The sequence below is a fragment of the Malaclemys terrapin genome, chromosome 1, assembly GCF_027887155.1.
Source record: "Malaclemys terrapin pileata isolate rMalTer1 chromosome 1, rMalTer1.hap1, whole genome shotgun sequence".
Classification (NCBI taxonomy): domain Eukaryota; kingdom Metazoa; phylum Chordata; order Testudines; family Emydidae; genus Malaclemys; species Malaclemys terrapin.
The window spans coordinates 128,904,139-128,924,234 of NC_071505.1; the positions used below are offsets into that span (position 1 = coordinate 128,904,139).

Sequence of the window (20,096 nt, forward strand, 5' to 3'; positions counted from 1 at the left end):
AGAATCTTTCTAAAAGGAAGAGACCTTTTTAAGTGTGAACAATATATATCCAAACCTAGCCATAAATGGTTTAGACAGCAGTTTGGTATGGCAAATCTTATAGCAGGAGAAGTTTTCAGGCATCTTTGCCCGTGTACACATTTTTAACAGCTGTACTCAGTTTCTGTTTAATTCCAGCAGCCCTACATGAATGCCAAGTAGCAATCCTTCTGCAGCTGTACTGGGCCTATTAACTGCATCCAGCAATTTACTGTATGATTGGTCTACATTAATCTACCAACAGTTATTTCTACTGAATGACAGAGCCATTCATTTTATAAAAAATATATAGTCATCATACCTGGAAGAAAAAGGCCAGGCTTCCCTAAGGAATGATCCAGTCTGAAAAGAAAACAGACAATCATTTTAGTTTGCCAGCAGCAGAATTATCAAACAACTTATTGTTTGATGCTTGGAATACTACACATGCATATTTTACATGCAAAAGAACAGTAGTTTTAAACCAACAGCAAGGCAAGTGAAAATGCTGGTCTTGCATGACTAGATTTACATACTGTCAGCAGTCTCGCTCTTTATACATTGTTGTTTGTTGTAATAAAGCTGCATTGTTACTGTGGTTTTCATGAACACTGATATTTTACTTATTTCTTCTGTTTTCGTTATATAGCTAAAGCAATTTAGACCTGTATTGCACTGAATCCAGTAACTATGACTATCCAGATAAAATGGCTTCTTAATAATATTCATAACTGTTCCCTGAATCACACAGAGACAGGGTGTTTTTTTTTTAAATCAATTCATTTTGAATAAGTGGACCCTATCCTGCTCAATAGGAATTTTGCCACAGGCCTCAGTGGGTGAAAGATCTGGTTCTGGTGTCCTCAGTAATTGATAAAGGCACTACAAAGAAAAACCTATGCTGAAAGCCAGAAGTACATTTTTAAGACAAAATTTCACATGATTGATTCAATAGTTGAGAAAGTATGTGACAGAAAAGTACGCAAGCCAGAGGAGTAATTGTGGGAAAGGAAAGGGGAAGAAGAGGAGATTCAGATAGACAGGCAAGCACAGGTGAAATAATGATTTCTCCCAACCATGGAGAGTCATAAGCCTGGTCTACACTATGAGTTTAGGTCGACTTTAGCAGCGTTAAATCGAATTAAGCCTAGACACGTCCACATGACGAAGTCCTTTTTTTCGACTTAAAGGGCCCTTTAAACCGGTTTCTTTACTCCACCTTCGACGAGGGGATTAGTGCTAAAATCAGCCTTTGCGGGTCGGATTTGGGGTAGTGTGGACGGAATTCAACATTATTGACCTCCGGGAGCTATCCCACAGTGCTTCATTGTGACCGCTCTGGACAGCGCTCTCAACTCAGATGCACTGACCAGGTAGACAGGAAAAGCCCCGCGAACTTTTGAATTTCATTTCCTGTTTGCCCAGCGTGGAGAGCACAGGTGACCATGCAGAGCTCATCAGCACAGGTAACCATGATGGAGTCCCAGGATCGCAAAAGAGCTCCAGCATGGACAGAACAGGAGGTACGGGATCTGCTTGCCATATGGGGAGACAAATCAGTGCTAGCTGAACTCCGTAGCAGTAAACGAAATGGCAAAATATTAGAAAAGGTCTCAAAGGCCGTGAAGGACTGAGGCCATAACAGGGACGCACAGCAGTGCCACGTGAAAATTAAGGAGCTAAGGCAAGCCTACCACAAAGCCAGAGAGGCAAACGGAAGGTCTGGGGCAGAGCCGCAAATATGCCGCTTCTACGCGGAGCCGCATGCGATGCTAGGGGGTGCAGCCACCACTACCCCAACCGTGTGCTTTGACTCCGTCAGTGGAGAAACACGCAACAGAGAAGCGGGTTTGGGGTACGAGGAAGATGATGATGAAGACAATGAAGAGAGCTCATAGCAAGGTAGCGGAGAAACCGGTTTCCCCAGCAGCCAGGATATGTTTATCACCCTGGACCTGGAACCAGTAACCCCCGAACTCACCCAAGGCGTGCTCCCAGACCTTGAGGGCACACAAGGGACCTCTGGTGAGTGTACCTTTGTAAATATTACACATGGTTTAAAAGCAAGCTTGTTTAATGATTAATGATTAATTTGCCCTGGCAATTGCGGCCAGTACAGCTACTGGAAAAGTCTGTTAACGTGTATGGGGATGGAGTGGAAATCCTCCAGGGACATCTCCAGAAAGCTCGCCTTCATGTACTCCCAAAGCCTTTGCAAAAGGTTTCTGGGGAGGGCTGCCTTATCCCGTCCGCCATGGTAGGACACTTTACCACGCCAGGCCAGTAGCACGTATGGTCCCGGTGTTTGCTGGCATGTAGACAACATCCATTCCTTATCTCTCTTTGTTATCCTCAGGAGAGTGATATCATTCACGGTCACCTGGTTGAAATGGGGTGATTTTATTAAGGGGACATTCAGAGGTGCCCGTTCCTGCTCGGCTGAACAGAAATGTTCCCCGCTCTTAGCCACGTGGTGGGGGGGAGGGGTGAAGTGATCATCCCAGAGAATTGGGTGTGTGTGGGGGGGTAGTTGGGTTTGTGCTGCATGTTAACCTGGAAACTGTAGCCCCTCCTTTTACATTGCAAACCCATTTTAAATGGCCAACCCAACGGGTCCTTGGTATGGGAAATGAGGATGCTGCTGTTTGAAACCATTCCCACATGTTATGAAGGTTAAAAAAGCCAAAAGACTGTGGCTTACCATGGCTGCCTGCAACCCGAATTCTGTTGCCTGGCACTGCGTGAGTGATCTGTCACACCAAACCGGCAGGCCCTCAATATAAGAGGAAAAATGCGACCTTGTAACGAAAACACATGTGCTGTGTAATGTGAACAGCAAAATTTAACGTGAAAGAGTGTACCCATTGTTCTCTAAAATGTGTCCTTTTTAACCACCTCTCCCTTCTCCTCCACCAGCTGCAAATGCTTCTCCTTTGCAAAGGCTAGTGAAGATTAGAAGGAGAAAACGGCGGACTCGGGATGATATGTTCTTGGAGCTCCAGATGTCCTCCCATGCTGACAGAGCACAGCAGAATGCATGGAGGCAGTCAATGTCAGAGTGCAAAAAAGCACAATATGAACGAGAGGAGAGGTGGCGGGCTGAATCACGAGCTGAAGAGAGCAAGTGGCAGGCTGAAGAGGATAGGTGGCGTCAGCTTGCTGACAGAAGGCAAGAGTCGATGCTCCGGCTGCTGGAGCATCAAACTGAAGTGCTCCAGCGTATGGTTGAGCTGCAGGAAAGGCAGCAGGAGCAGAGACCACCGCTATAGCCCCTGTGTAACCAACAGCCCTCCTCCCCAAGTTCCATAGCCTCCTCACCCAGATGCCCAAGAACAGGGTGGGGGGGCCTCCGGCCACCCAGCCACTCCACCCCAGATGATTGCCCAAGCATCATAAAGCTGGCTTTCAATAAGAGTTAAAGTTTTAAAGTTTTAAACTGCAGTGTGTCCTTGTCCTTCCCTCCTCCCCCACCCCTCCCGGGCTACCTTGGCAGTTATCCCCCTAGTTGTGTGATGAATTAATAAAGAATGCATGAATGTGAAGTAACAATGACTTTATTGCCTCTGCAAGCAGTGCTCGAAGAGGGGAGGGGAGGGTGGTTAGCTTACAGGGAAGTAGAGTGAACCGGGGGGGGGGGGGGGGGGGAGAGGGTTCATCAAGGAGAAACAAACAGAAGTTTCACACCGTAGCCTGGCCAGTCACAAAACTCGTTTTCAAAGCTTCTCTGATGCGTGCCGTGCCCTGCTGTACTCTTCTAACCGCCCTGGTTTCTGGCTGCGCGCAATCAGCGGCCAGGCAATTTACCTCAACCTCCCACCCCACCATAAATGTCTCCCCCTTACTCTCACAGATATTGTGGAGCGCACAGCAAGCAGCAATAACAATTGCAATTTTGGCTTCGCTGAGGTCTATCCGAGTGAGTAAACTGCGCCAGCGCACTTTTAAATGTCCAAATGCACATTCCACCACCATTCGGCACTTGCTCAGCCTAGCCTCCTGTCCAGGCTGCCTGTGTACGGCTTCATGAGCCATGGCATTAAGGGGTAGGATGGGTCCCCAAGGATAACAATAGGCATTTCAACACCCCCAATGGTTATTTTCTGGTCCGGGAAGAAAGTCCCTTCCTTCAGCTTTTGAAACAGACCAGAGTTCCTGAAGACGCGAGCATCATGTACCTTTCCCGGCCATCCCACGTGATGTTAGTGAAATGTCTCTTGTGATCCACCAGGGCTTGCAGCAGCATTGAAAAGTACTCCTTGCCGTTTATGTACTTGGTGACTTGGTGCTCTGGTGACAAGATAGGGATATGGGTTCCGTCTATCGCCCCACCACAGTCTGGGAATCCCATTGCAGCAAAGCCATCTACTATGACCTGCACGTTTCCCAGAGTCACTACCCTTGATACCAGCAGGTCTTTGATTGCGTTGGCTACTTGGATCACAGCAGCCCCCACAGTAGATTTGCCCACTCCAAATTGATTCCTGACTGACCAGTAGCTGTCTGGCGTTGCAAGCTTCCACAGGGCTATCGCCACTCGCTTCTCAACTGTGAGGGCTGCTCTCATCTTGGTATTCTGGTGCTTCAGGGCAGGGGAAAGCAAGTCACAAAGTTCCATGAAAGTGCCCTTACGCATGCAAAAGTTTCGCAGCCACTGGGAATCGTCCCACACCTGCAACACAATGCGGTCCCACCAGTCTGTGCTTGTTTCCCGGGCCCAGAATCGGCGTTCCATGCCATGAACCTGCCCCAGTAACACCATGATTTGCAAATTGCTGGGGCCTGTACTTTGTGAGAGGTCTATGTCCATGTCAATTTCCTCATCACTCTCGTCGCCACGCTGCAATTGCGGCAATCGCCTCCTCGCCTGGTTTTGCTTTGGCATGTTCTGGCTCTGCATATACTCCAGGACAATGCGCGTGGTGTTCATAGTGCTCATAATTGCCGCAGTGATCTGAGCGGGCTCCATGATCCCAGTGCTATGGAGTCTGGGCTGAAAAAAGGCGCGAAACTATTGTCTGACGGAGAGAGGGAGGGAGGGAGGGGCGAGTGACGACATGGCTTACAGGTACAGGGAATTAAAATCAACAAAGGTGGCTGTGCATCAGGGAGAAACACAAACAACTGTCACATAGAATGGCCCCCCCCCAAAGATTGAACTCAAACCCTTGGGTTTAGCAGGCCGTTGATTTCATGGAGGGAGGGGGAAGCAAATGAATACAGAACAAATCTGGTCCATCTATTTTTTACATCTTAAGCTGGCAGCAGACGGTGCAGCATGACTGATAGCCATCAGCATCTTCTGGGTGCTTGGCAGAAAACGATGTACTACAACTGATAGCCATCATCGTCAAGACGGTTCAATAGGCCAGGAGACAAAACATGTCTGCCCAGGTGCCTTTGATTGAACTCACTGAGGAATACGACGATGACGGATACCAGTCGTAATACACCATCCACTGCCAAAAGGGAAGGAGCTGCTGCTGTGTAGCAATGCAGCCCCACGTCTGCCAGCACCCAGATAGCCGATGATGGCTACCAGTCATACTGCACCGTCTACTGCCAAAAGGCAATTAGCTGCTGCTGTGTAGCAATGTAGTACCACGTCTGACGGCACCCAGGTGACATATGGTGACGGTGAGCTGAGCTGAGCTGAGCGGGCTCCATGCTTGCCGTGGTATGTTGTCTGAACAGGTAACCCAGGTAACCCAGGTAAAAAGGCGCGAATCGATTGTCTGCCGTTGCTCTGATGGAGGGGGAGGGGCCTGACAACATGTACCTAGAACCCCCCGCGACACTGTTTTTGCATCATCAGGCATTGGGATCTCAACCCAGAATTCCAATGGGTGGTGGAGACTGCGGGAACTGTGGGATAGCTACCCACAGTGCAACGCTCCGGAAGTCGACACTAGCCTCAGTACTGTGGACGCAGTCCCCCGACTTAATGCACTTAGAGCATTTTATGTGGGGACACACACAATCGACTGTATAAAACTGATTTCTATAAAACCGGCTTCTATAAATTCGACCTAATTTCGTAGTGTAGACATAATAGAGAGGAGCTAGAAAGGGAAGTAATTATTGGAAGAGTTTTTCTTTTGTGAGAACTGGTCAGAAATGCTTAGAACCTGCACTAAATTTCGCACTATTTACCTCAATTTCTTTTCTTCCCTTTTGATTTTTTGTGGAGGATGTTGACAAAAATTTTGAACTTTGTTAAAAACTGACTAAGTCAAACCTTGCAGATATCATGCTCCCAGCCTCCAATTTTTGACAATTACTATTCATTAAGTACATTTCTCTTCTAAAGCCAGCCAGCACCAGAGAAATCAAATATTTGATTAGATAGACAGGGCATACCTTCTCTGAAGTTCTTTTATGCGGACCATCATATTAAGGTGTCCTTGAGAGTATTGTTCAATTACATCACGTACATCATATGGTTTTCGAGCTTGCTGTGAAAGGAGTAATATGAGAGACTGCGTAATAACCCTTGTTTTACATCACTCATTTATATCAGTTGGACCATCAGTTTTAATCCTCTAGAGCTTTTGTTGTTTTGGAAAATTCTCTGTAATGACTGAAAAATATGATATTCCTGGAAATTAAAGGAGTGCATATTCAGCACAGGAACATAGCTGAGCGATACCCATCTCTGTCAATAAGAGTTACGCCTTTACACTATCACATACTGAGAAAAATACTGGAGCGTCATAGTCCATTTTAAGCACAGAAAGCAATGGTACATAATTGAATGAAGGTTACATGTGTGACTTTCCTCAGCTTATTACAGAACCATATAGACGTCATTCTGGCATAATCCTCAACAGTAGAGAGAAGCTCAATGTATAAAGCTTGGATCCAGATTCAAACTCTTCCAAACTTTGGGGATGCTTAGTGACAGGGTTTTGGTCTAGATCATTGATGAGATAAGCGCTTCCTCAAAGCTTGACTGTATTTAGATTTGGAGTTGGTTCTGGCCCATATCTACCCAACGGCAGGGCCGGCTTTAGGAAGTGCGAGGCCCAATTTGAACATTTTCGGTGGGGCCCCGGCAGGGATGACTAACCAAAAAAAAACCCAAAACAAAACACAACATGTAAAAAAAAGCCTTTCATTTCTTCCATGTATTATTTACTTTCCATAACTATATAAATAATAAAATTATATATTATGTACATTGCATCATATATGCTGTTGATCAGTTATTAATGAGCTCCGTTTCACAAGTGTGGGTCCCTGCCACTGCCACTCCTTGCAGATGTGGTGTGCACATGTGTGGGTCCCAGCTGCCCCCTGACCCTCTCATTGAAGCAGGTGTGCAGGGTTACTGCCCTGGGAACTGCAGGGCACCAGTGGACATGGGACTGGCTGGAGGCAGGGCAGGCGCTGACTGGAGGTAGGGTCTGGCTGCAGGCAGGGTAAGGGGTGCGGGGCTGGCTGGAGATAGGGGTGTGTGGAGCGGGCTGACTGGCTTCAGGCAGGGTCACAGGTGGGTGTGGCAGGGGTTGGCAGGGCTGGAGACAGAGGAGTGCAGGACTGGCTGGCTTCAGGCAGGGGGGTGCAGCAGGGGTTGGCTGGAGACTGGGCAGGGGGTGCAGGGCTAGCTGCGGGCAGGGCAGGGGGTGCAGCAGGGGCAGCTGGAGCCCCGGCCCTTTAAATAGCCCCTGCGCCCCCACTATCCCAGGGTTCTGGGGGCTATTTAAAGGGCCCGGGGCGCCCCTCCTTCTACTGCCCGGCACTTTAAATAGCTGCAGGAGCCCTGGGGAAGTGGCGGGGCTCCAGCGGCTATTTAAAGGCCCGGGGTGGTAGAGGCAACGGGAGCCCCGGACTTCTTAAATAGCCCCCAGAGCCCTGCAGCCCTACCCCAGGGCTCCAGCAGTGGGGCTCTGGTGGCAATTTAAAGGGCCTGGGAGCCCCAGGCCCTTTAAATTGTCCCCTGGGGAAGCCAGGCCATGCCGGTACACCGTACCGGGGCGTGGGCGCGGGGCCCTCTTAGGGGCGGGGCCTGATTCAGGGGAATTGGTTGAATTGGCCTAAAGCCGGCCCTGCCCAATGGTTCTAGATGCAAAAAGGAACAACTAAGATTAAAAATAGAAGTGAAGCTACAAAGGCAAAAAGGCTAAAACTCCAGGGTTTCTCTGACTTCTCCCTTTTCTAATCCTGACTCCAGCTGCTGCTGCTAACCGCCAATTGATGGATATGGCTGGTGAGACAGAGTTTTAAAAATAAGCTTGGGTAATTTGCATGAAATGATGTGATTATAAAAGGTGCAGTATGGACAAATTAGGGGAGGAAAAAGCTGATCTGCTTTTGAAAATATAAGCATTTTTGGAGCCATCGGCCCAGTGGGAAATATGGGGCAAGATGTCTTCCTTTTGGCTTTGGATCAAGAAAAAAAAAGGTACACGGCAAATCTAGTAATTGAAAATAACTGAAAACAGCTCATTAGTCATCTTGTTGTCTGTTTCCACTCTGCCACAGCTTCAGCCAGAGCCATTAGCATGCACCATTGCACACATGCACAGAACACCTACAGTATGTGCTGGAGTCATGCTTGGAAGGCAGCCATATAGACATTTCAAATAAAAAGCATGCAACTGGAGTGGAAACAAATCCTGTAAAATGAAGAAGCAAAAACTCTTAATGACAAAATACGCTCCTCGTGCTCTTCAGTTAGTAGTTACCTGTAGCATTGCTTTCAACGGAGCTTAGAGTTTTGTTGTTGTGTGTAGATATGTGTGTGTGTGTGTTTAAAGCTTTCAATTTACTGCCATACCCCCCTTCCTCCCCACTTTCTCAGCTACATTTGTAGTAGACGCTGACACATCACTATTTCTGGCCAGAAAAGCAGGCTATTGTCTTCCCCCAGAGAAACAGTGCCAATATCGCTCTTTGGATTGACTGGCAGGGGTGCTTTGAGTGCATTTTGGCTAACCCTCTCTCTTCTTTTGGGCACTCTCTATTTACAGATGATGCACGGCCCAGAGCCTAAATGTACTAGGTTTTTTGTTTTTATTTTTAAATATATGTTACCATGTGCATAATTAATTCTCCTCATTCCCAATAAAATTTCACTTCCCCACCCTAAAACTCTCTTTATCCCTGCTACCAAACCATCAGCACTAAAGCCTTGTGTTGTAAAGTACTCTACATTGAATGCTGCCTGAGCCCAGTCTAAAGTTTGGAAAGAATCAAGATTAAAAAAAAATCCCTTTACTTCTATTCTTTTTCTTCCATTTTCCCAATAGCCCTCCTTAGACCTGAACATCTTATGCCCTTGCCAACTTCTGGCACAGCATCCACAGACGTGCCTCGACTAAACACAATCTCTTCTCAAGTTCTGACTGAAAAATACTACAACATACAGTACAACTAGGGGAAGGATATAATGGAGACCTCCAGGAAAATTTGGCAAATTCGGCAAAACTCGCTGAGTCCAAGTAATCAGGGCCAGCCTTACGGGTGGGCGACGTGGTCAGGGTGATGCCATGGCCAAGAGGTAAGGAGTGGGGCAGGCCTGGGGTGCGAGGCTGCAGAAGGGATTTCAGGGTAATGGGGGGGAGGCAGTGTAGCCCGGGGGTGATGGGGTGGATGGATGGGGAGGCAGTGGGGCCAGGGATGATGGGGGGATGGGTGGAAGGCTGGGGGAGGCAGTGTGGCCCAGGGGCAATGTGGGGTGGGCAGGGAGGCGGCAGAGGAGCCAAAATACAAGTTCACCTAGGACACCATTTTCCCTAAGGCTGGCCCTGCAAGTAATTCTCAGACTCCTCATTACCGGACTCCTTTCCCCCTTAAGTTATCATTGGTCCAGGCCATTTGGACTCAACATTCTAAATCCATCTCAAATTCAGTGACTGTTGAGTATAGACATCCAAGCACATCTGAAACTCAAGTCATCTGTATCTGAATTCCCCAAATCTATCTCACACTCTGGTCTACCTTAGCCTATGTTTTGTGGCCATAAGGTCATCTGAATATTGATTTCCCAAACTCATCTAATACACAAAGACTTCTAGGCTAGGATATCTTAAAAGAAGTTACAAACTCAGGTCCTTTGGTTCTGAGCATTGCAATCTCATCTCACATTTCTGTCCCTTGTGATTACATATTAGGGCTTAAGTCAAACCTGCTTGAAACCTATTCTCTCCATACTCCATATTCTCTCTTTTTTATTTTTTATATCACCTCAAAATAGTATGAAAACTATGAACTAATGCATTGTGTGGCAAACTTGTAGCCAGATTTTCAGAAGTAATTAGTCTCCACATATTTTATTGAGCTTTGTGGGTGCTGGAGGTGTTCAGCACCTTTGAAAATCAGGTCACTAGTTACTGCAAGAAGAATATCATAATTAAATTAATAATAATGTGCTATTGTAATGGGAAATTAGGGAATTAGACCTTAGGCAGGTGAATGAAAAAGATATTTCAAAGTGACAAGTGATTTTGGGTGCGTCAAATTTTGGATGAATAATTTGAGAGTCCTTAAAGAAAGTGAATGTTCAGAAAATCGATGCTCAGTACTTTCTGAAAATCAGGCCCCCTTTAAGATGTCTCAAGTTGGGCATTCAAAACCATTAGTCATTTTGGAAAATCTTGATCGTGATTTTGAAAGCAACATTGTATTATATACTACTAAAACAGTTAAATCTATTTTGTTGCACTCAAACTATTCTCCAGTCTTTTTTTCAGACGCTTACTAGATGATCATCATATACAATACATATACAACTGCATTGTAGCAGGACCCTCTATGTAGTCTTTTCTGTTAGTTGAACAATGCACATGAGCATATTGATCATCTTATTCAACAGGAAAAAAAACTAATATTTTTAAAATTACTCTGGAAATTAAAGGTGCAACAAAAAAATATGAGTGAAAAAGAATGATGGGGCTGATTCTAGAAATGCTGAATGCTTGAATGTTCTGGAGCACCAGACTGACGTTAACTAGGAGTTCTGTACATATTGTAAAAAGAAGAACAGGAGTACTTGTGGCACCTTAGAGACTAACAAATTTATTAGAGCATAAGCTTTAGTCCTACAGTCCACTAAAGCTTATGCTCTAATAAATTTGTTAGTCTCTAAGGTGCCACAAGTACTCCTGTTCTTCTTTTTGCGGATACAGACTAACACTGCTGTTACTCTGAAACTTGTACATATTGTGAAATTTGCCCCTATGTAGAAGGTAAGCATGAGGCCTAGTGTTTAAGTATATAGGCTTTTTCCCAGCCCTGTGCTGAAGGGCAAATTGTACCCACTGAGCATTTTCAAAGTCCAACCCATTGTCCCCCCCTCCACTTGTCTTTCTCATTTGTCCCTATTGTTAATATTGCTGCTTACCTGAAATTTTCTTCTGGCCACAAAATATTGCATTCTCCTTATGACTTTGACAGCTATTCGGTGTGCTTCAGTTAACCTGCCGAATAAAACATACAAAAAGAAAAAGAAAAAAAAATAACGGAAGATGACTATAAGCAATGAACTAAACCATGTCCTAATACTCTTCTACAATGCAAATTTATAACACAGTACATTTAGCACATATGTCTCTTTTGTTCCTTTGCCTTGCCTTCTTCTATAGTTCTGGCTCTAAGTATAATAAATTGATAAGAGAGACAGTAGAAGCAGGTGTACAAAGATAAAATGTGTGGGGGATTAGACAGGATTACTGTCATTGCATATAACTGGCATCAGTTCGAAGAATGTGAAATGTTTTTAGAACCATGACCACATTCCTTATTTTGCTTTTATTGAATGGTTGCCCATGAGCTCCAGAGCATGGAAATTAAGTCCTTTGAAAAGTGCTTTGATTCTTCGGAGGAGGGGGGGAGGAGGAGAGAATAACAAACCACAAGATTTGAAACAAGCCTAATACAACACACATACATATATTACATACTATGTGTGTATGTACTTGTACAAACAAATACATAGACACCCATACACACACACACACACACATATAACAGTTACACACATATAACAATATCATTGCACACAAAATATTTAGCAAATATCATCCTCCCAATCATTCAAAATTGGTGAGATGAGCGAAGTTATATTTATCCTCCCAAGCTGGCGACAGTGCTCAGAGGGCCATACTCTATGTTGACATCATCATTGACATCTGATGACAGCCTCGAAAAGGCCAGCCAGCATGGTGACTGGATCCGCCAAGTATCCTGAAAACAGAGCCAACTGTCTCTCCCCTACCGTCACTCATTGGGGAAAGGAGCCGGCAGGCGGCCCTGGTTTCTCCAGCTCTGAGGTGCCCCTTTACAGAGTGAAGGCCTTAAAGACGTAATGATTTCAGTGCATTACAAAAGAAATAGTGCCCGTACCAAAGTAGCACTTTAAAATTGTTCTTTGATTAAATCATTCCTGTTGATTGGGCAATTTACCACAAACTGAGGAATATTTTTTTTTTAAACCTCATGGAAATATTTTACTGTTATTCCTATCTAAGTAAGTCACTATTTGCAGTTTAAAAATATATATTTATACACAGAGTGTCTGTATGAAATGTGTGTATATACAATATAACCCCCGCTTTCCCACCCAGCACATTGTATATACATAAATACACAGAGAGAGCATTGCGGAGTCAAAAAATTAATCAAGTGAGCTGGATTCCAAAACTTCTTGTGTGTCATCAACAGAATTGTTACGTTCCAAACATTACACTTGTGTAAACCCATTAAACAAGCTTACTAGTAGTTTGGCCTACAGGACCTTTATTATGACAAAAGGAAAGCACTGAGCTTGGCTCACAGAACTCCAGCTAAGATTGTATGGCTTGTGATTAAGAGGGAAATGTCTTTTTGTCTGTAAACTGAGTACATTTGATAAAGAAATAGTTGACAGTTATTAAACACAATGCAATTTTTAAAAGAATAGAACACCAGAACCCTAAACATTACCTACAGGTAAAGAGAGCCTGAAACAAACATCTAGATCGGAATATCCTGAGATCTGTATGCACCTATAGGGTTCATTTAGTGCAATCCAAGGAAATGGGTTCTGCGGGGCAAAAACAGCTCCAAATAGATACAGCCAATAGAAAACAGACATGGGTGAAGTCCTTTAAGTCCAACCCTCCCCTGTCGGCAAAGATTTGTTCCCCATGGTACATTCTCTAGTGCACTGTCAAGTTTTTAAATATCCCAAGTGATCAAGTTGCCCTTTGGAGGCTATTACACAATTTAACAGACCCCACTATTAGAAAATGGTATTTATTTTTTGCAATAAAGAGAAACGCCAAATTATAATACAAAAACATTCAGCATGGGATTTTCAAACGCACTCAGCATTGACCGGAGACTCGGCTCCTAATGATAAAAACTCCTATGGACTTCACTGGGAGCAAAGCGGGGCTGAGTGCTTTTGAAAATCCCATCCGTATTTGGAGAGCTAATTATTGTTCATATTTAATGATCCCTAGCTGTAAAACAGAAGCACAAAGCTATGAAATTCTATTTTAGTGGGGAAAAAACTACAGCATGAAGAGGTGCACCACATCCAGAGCTGAGATATGTATGTTATTTGAATTACCCCAATAAATCCACAGACACATACTGTCTCCAGAATCAGAGGGGTGGCAGTGTTAGTCTGAATCTGTAAAAAGCAACAGAGGGTCCTGTGGCACCTTTAAGACTAACAGAAGTATTGGGAGCATAAGCTTTCGTGGGTAAGAACCTCACTTCTTCAGATGCAAGAAGATGCAAGCTTATGCTCCCAATACTTCTGTTAGTCTTAAAGGTGCCCCAGGACCCTCTGTTGCTGTCTCCAGAAGATACACATTTAACTGCTACACCCTAGTGGTGAGTGATATTCTGTTCTTAAAAATCATGTTACCCTCAACATTGATTTTGAATAAAGAAACATCTGCTGTGGGGTTAGATGATGCAGATGGATCTAAATTGTACCGTAAATCATATACCTCACAGTTTTATAAGGAAACAGGCCCAACGGTGCCAGAACCAGTGGGAGGGGAGCAAGGGACCATGCCCTCCCCCATTTTTTAACATGGGCATAGTTTGGGGGACAGGAGGTGGTGTTGCCCCCCAAACTGCAAGCCTCAAGTAAGTGCGGAGCCACACCAGTAGGGGCTGCACCCTTGCCCATTGGCCCCCAAACTATGCCCATGTTAAAAAGTGGGGAGGCATGGGCCCATGGCCTTCCTAGTTCCAGCACCAGTGGCCCCCCTCTTCTACAAAGGTTCCAGTGCCCTTGAACAGGCTCATCTACTAAGTTATGAATTCCCAAGCTTTGATCACTTTGAGTCACAGCTTAAAATGTTTTTTGCAGTTAGGACTAAATTGTGGCTATTAGGCACTGCATAGGGGCTGATGCAGAGCCTGGCACACAGGTCATCTTTTAACTGTTTCTTCTCTGTCCCCCAGCAGTGCACCTGAACTGCTTCTTGTACTGTCCCCACCCTGCACTTGCATATGCACACACCTGTGCATGCATACACACACGGGCAAAGGACAATCTGGTCTTTCACTTAATATTTTGATATTTAAATTACTTGGCTTTAATATAGCCTTCTGCACAAATCTGTAATGACACTCATTTCTGTAAACATTATGCATGTGTAAAGTACCTTTCACCCAAGGATCTCAGAGGCACTCTACAATACAAAACATTAATTAACCTCGTAACCCCTTTCTCTAAGCATTGTTATTATTATCCCTATTTAGACTGTGACACAGAGCTTATGTCTGTTATCCAAATGTACACTGTGAGTCAGTGGCAGATCTAAGAACAGAACGCCGGAATCCTGATTCCCAGTCCTCCGCTTTAAGCTCTAATTCAGGAAAGCATTTAAGCAGGTGCTCAAGTCCCATTGACTTGTTAAACACATGCTTAAATATTCTCCTGAATAAGGATGCTTTCCTGTAACAAGGCTTTAAATGACTATGTGACACACCTTTCATAATCGAGATTTACTTTTAATTAAATTCCTTTATATTTCTTTGTGTTATTTACTCTTGTAATTGTAGCCTTTTTCAGTCAAGCTTTTTTTATTTGATATTGTGAATAGTTCTGAAAAAGCAGCTGTGGGTTACTGTCTAAGAAGAGATCTTTAAGATTTTTTAAAAAGGAATTTTATATCAGGGATCACTGATGAAACTGGGTCCCAAATGTGTCACGTGTAGTCAATTCATATACTAAAAATAATTATTTAGGCCAATCAAAACTAGATCTGTACTGATTTTTTTCAGTACTCATTTTCAATTTTTATATAAAAACCAATCAGTCCAGAGTAAATACCTTTATGTATATATTCCTTAGGGATAACAAGGAAGCTGTGAGCACTCCCAGAAACTCATTTATCCAGCTACTTAACATTAAATGTAAAAAAGAAACACTCAATAGTCCCATCATTAATGCAAACTTAAGCATCAACAACAAAATTAACTTTTACACATTGTACATCCTGTAAACTTTATAATATGCAATTTGTGATAAAAATCTGAGCCAGTCTAGGACCTTCGTGATTGTCACTATGCTGGACACCTTGGCCCCTCTGAGTTTCTAAGTGACAGCAGGCACAAAATCAATCCAAGACACAGGACATGAGCACTTGAGCTAAATAATAATAAAAATCTGTGTTAGCTGTCAGCATTATAGTGCCTATGAAACTGTTGAAAAGTTCTGATTCTATCCAGTGGAGGACAATGACATACGTATAGATGATACTGAGCATGCTATGAAGTTGTTTTGTAGTTTGCTCAGACATTTTCATGTGCAAAACCAAGCAAAAGCAACAGTTCTCATTAAGTACCAGGTCCAGGCTGAGTCAAGTTTTGAACTAGTTATTTTTGCAAGAGTCCCATTCAAAAGAATGTGGTTAGAATTTTATCATCAGGCAAAAGTGTATTTTTTCCACTCTCTCAAACTCAGAAACAGCTGAAGGATTTTGTTGAAGCCTTCCCCAAAATATTTGCATGTTGGCATAGAATAACAAAGGAAAATTTCAGTCCAAGTGGTGACAGTATTGGAAAGTTATGAGCACATAAAAACAAGAGCCAATAACGGAAACTTTTTGCATCCTTAACTATAATGGGTACTACCAAGTGTCTACTGCAGTAATATAGACTTGGATTTATAAATAGAACCTGACATCATCTTAAGGTATGTCCTTGAGACAGGCCCAAAGCCTCCGGCTAATTTGCACGATAGTAAGTGTCCCTTACCTCTTTGCAAATTGGCTACTTCACAAGCCAACCAGTTTTAAGGACAATCATACCTATTGTGAGAGGGTGGTGAGGGGGGACTCTCATAGATCCAAGAACCTCTCTGCCTTTAGGCATTGCCTGTGGTGCTACTAGCACACAGATGCCCTTGGTTGGGGAAAGAGAGAAGGGGGACAGGGGTGAAACTGAGATCTTTACTTTATGAGCAAATCGTTCTGCAAAACTTTGATGTTGAATGGCTGTGCCTTTCGCCAACAACTAATCTGGTGGATAAGGGGCAAAGGGCCCCCTCTTTACTGGCTGACATAGTTTGCCCCTCCTTTGGATTTGAGTACATCTGTGTGGCTGCAGAGCCTGGCTGGACCGCACAGCTGTTACAGGCTCCGTGCCAGGGAGGCACCATGGCCCCATATTTGGATCCTTAACATGTGGCACAGGGAGTATTATGAAAAGTTGCTACTTTTAAGTTAGAAAACTTGGACACAATGAAAAATTTTAAATAAAGAAAGGAAGTAGCCCAAGTCAAAGAAGCTGAACATTTTCAATTTAAAAATTTAAACCAATGGGGAAAGAGGTAGATAATCAAATCCAAAACTCCTTTGGACACTATTCATGAACTTTTTGTTAATACCACTCGGTTAAAAATATAGCGTAGCCAGCTCAAGCCCCCTTCTTTCATAATTTACATCCAGTCTGATAACTTTCAGCCTGATGTGCATTGAAACAGCCAAGAAATATTTTTAGGTGGAAAAGAGGGTTTATAGTAGATATGGGAAGGACCCTAAACTAGAGAAGTACTAGAGAATTATTCCATTCTAATGCTGAAGCACAATGTGAGTCTCAAAAGCACTGTTGGTTATTGCTTTCACTGTGATGCACCTTTCAATCTGGAAGGTTTTTATCTTTAGTATTCACTTAAATGTAGAAATAAAGGAAGGGTTTTATCCAGGATATACTGTTTTTATGGCTGCAGATAGTGAAATATGCATTCCATGGTGATTTTCCTGCAGTTTATTCAGGTGTCGTGAATTAAAGGAGTTATTTAGTGTAATCTACTATTTTGATCAAATACTGTGGAAAATAAAGGCCACTTCATCTAGGTTAATTATAGCTCTCTGACCCAATTTGCAAAACTGGTTTGAGGATACACACTTACAGTACCATATTTCCTCAGATTACTGCAGAGATTAATTCATTTCTTACGTATGGCTGCTTAACAGCAAATATGAAAAAACATCATGCTAGCTCTGTCTTTATACTGGGTCTTTGAATAATGCCATAACTCCTGCCTGCAGCAACATATGGTATCTTTTCTGGAGTGTTTCACCTGACTTTGTTTTTTTAAGCCAGCACAAACATAGACTAGGTCAGGGATTGCAATTGAAAAATAAAGGAGTATTTTGAACTGCTCATTCCTATATTTGCCTTTTTGTTCTCTCACCATGTTTTACCAAAAGTATCTACTTTCATTCACTCTAGCTGTGAAAGGGCTTTGAATCGCAATCATTGCTGTAATTTTTCCTCACATATACAATTGCCAAATACAGACGAATATTTTATTAGCTAAAACAGAAGGGAGGCCTTGGACAATAGTAATGTCAAAAGTATGATCAGAAACAAAACAAAGGGAAAACTTCAGACTCACAGGCCTGAACTCTGCCTTCAGCTGTAAGCAGCATGGGGCTCTCATTAACTTCAGAATGAAGATCTTCCATTAAGCTTCAGTTGACTCCCATTAACTGCAGTTAGAATTTAGCACAGCTAAACCAATACCCCTACATGGAGATGAAATTTGTAATAGGAGTTCCCACTCTTTGGATAATATTCAAAATATCTGAATTAAAAAATAATGTAAATAATGTGGGATGATGCAAACTATAGCCCTAAAGTTGCAAGTTTGGCAACTTTCCAGACTTGCCGTAGAAGCATTGGGGGGGGGGGGGGGATGTCCAATCACATGGAGTTACTTTCAGGATCAAGATCTTTAACAGGTAGCGGTGGGGGGGCAGCAACAGCATCACAAGATTAGGAATAGAAAAGAGGAAAACTGTTTCTTTTTTGGTGGGGAGAGAGGTTTAAATAACTGGAAAACTAAAAATGTCAAAAAAAGAAAATGGATCTCACCCTAAAAATAAATAATAAAAATAATTAATGTTGGTTTTAGGTAGGCTGAGCCAGACATTTCACGCTTTGTTTACCGCTCAGACAGAACACAAGGTCTGTGTTGATCCTGGATATTTTTATCTACCAAGATCAGAGAAAGCCAAAACTAGAACCTTACGGGTGAATCCATTCAAATGTCAGCCTGTGGTTCTGGTCCCAAGGCTCATTCAATGCTAGAAGTGGCCTATCTTTCAATGTGACTGAAATTTCTTGAAAAAAAAGTCAGTCTTGTAGTATTTCATTTAAACCTTGTGAAAATCTGAAAAGAACAGACAATATTCAATGATTCCAGCATTTAACATGATCACCTGATCAGAGGGCCTATAAAGGCAGCAAAGAAGCCAGCCAGTGGAACAGGAGCCAGCAAACAGAGCTGAAAACAGGAGCATTTGAGTGGGAGTTTATAAGGAGAGTTTGGGAGAGGAGGTGTGTGGTGTTCTGCTTCTGTTTTGGTATTTGGTTGGTTGGTTTGTTTTTCTTTTTTTCTTTTCCTTGACAGGAGCTTAGGCAGGAAAGTTTTGACAGACACAGAGACAGCAGTGGTAGTGACCTAATGAATGGAAGAGACAATGTAGATGACCAGATGTGGAAGCTGCAGGATGTACATGATCCTGGAGCAGGTACCCAGAAAGAGCTTTGTTTGTATGGATTGCCTCCTGATAGAACTGATGGAAGAGAAGGTTTGGAGATGCAGGTGGAAACTATCATTGAGTTTTGAAAGGGATTTAAGCAGATGATGGAGGGAAAACAAGAGGTGGCGGAAAGAAAAACTCAAGACTCTCAGAGGCAAGCTGGACTGGAGAACTGTGAGGGGAGACTGCCAGGTGAGGAAAGTGGCCAGTGGAAGCATGTGACTATGAGAACCAAGCAGAGGAAAAGACCAGCTAGCAAAGGAGAAATAGAGTTCAGGTTTTCTGAGTTGGAAAATGAAGAAGGGGGTACAGGCAGTAACAGAAGATGGGAGGGCAAGGGAGAAAAGAAACACAGCTAGTGCCCTCAGAAGAGGGGTAGAGTCAATGTAGATACCCAGAGTGCAGAGCCCCAGGAGGATACAGGTTGACTCACAGAAGATTGCAAGGGAGAACAAAAGACAAGAGGACTTGCAGACAGAAAGAACAGGAGGAAGACCAGAGAATTGTACCAACACCAGGAAGAGGCCAGTCTATGTGACTGGTGACTCCCTACTAAGAAGAACAGACAGGCCTGTCACCAGAGCTGATCAGGAGAACAGAAGGGTGTGCTGTCTGCCAGGAGCTAAAACACAGGATGTGGACCTGAGGCCGAAGGGGATCCTAATGGGAGCAGAAAAAAATTCATTGATTCTTCTTCACATGAGAACAAATGATACTGCCAAATTCTTCCTGGAATGCATCAAGGGAGACTATACCAGGTTAGGGAGGTTGCTTAAAGAAATTGAGGCTCAGGTGATCATCAATAGGATTCTACCCTTCCCTAGAGAAGGAGAATGAAGGCAAGACAAAATTATGATGATCAACAGATGGCTCCAGCAGTCGTGCTATAAGGAGGGCTTTGGGATGTTTGACCACTGGGAGGCATTCATGGACAGAGGACTGTTCTCATAGGATGGACTCCATCTGAGTAGGATGGAAATAGACTTCTGGGATGGAGGTTGGCACAGCTGACTAAAAGAGCTGTAAACTAGGAACTTGGGGATGATGGTTATGTAATCTCCGAGCTTGATTCTAATATTG

The 20,096-nt window shown here is 43.6% G+C and overlaps 1 protein-coding gene across 1 annotated transcript in view; it reads right to left on the reverse strand.

The window, feature by feature from the left end:
- LOC128831200 (potassium voltage-gated channel subfamily KQT member 1-like) overlaps positions 1–20,096 on the reverse strand; it is a 740,744-nt gene that overhangs the window by 280,904 nt on the left and 439,744 nt on the right. Inside the window, exons 13-15 of the mRNA XM_054017484.1 lie at positions 11,360–11,435; positions 6,376–6,470; positions 341–381 (exon numbers count right to left, since the gene is read on the reverse strand). Coding sequence (XP_053873459.1) covers positions 341–381; positions 6,376–6,470; positions 11,360–11,435 — 212 coding nt within the window. The remainder of the gene's footprint in view (positions 1–340; positions 382–6,375; positions 6,471–11,359; positions 11,436–20,096) is intronic.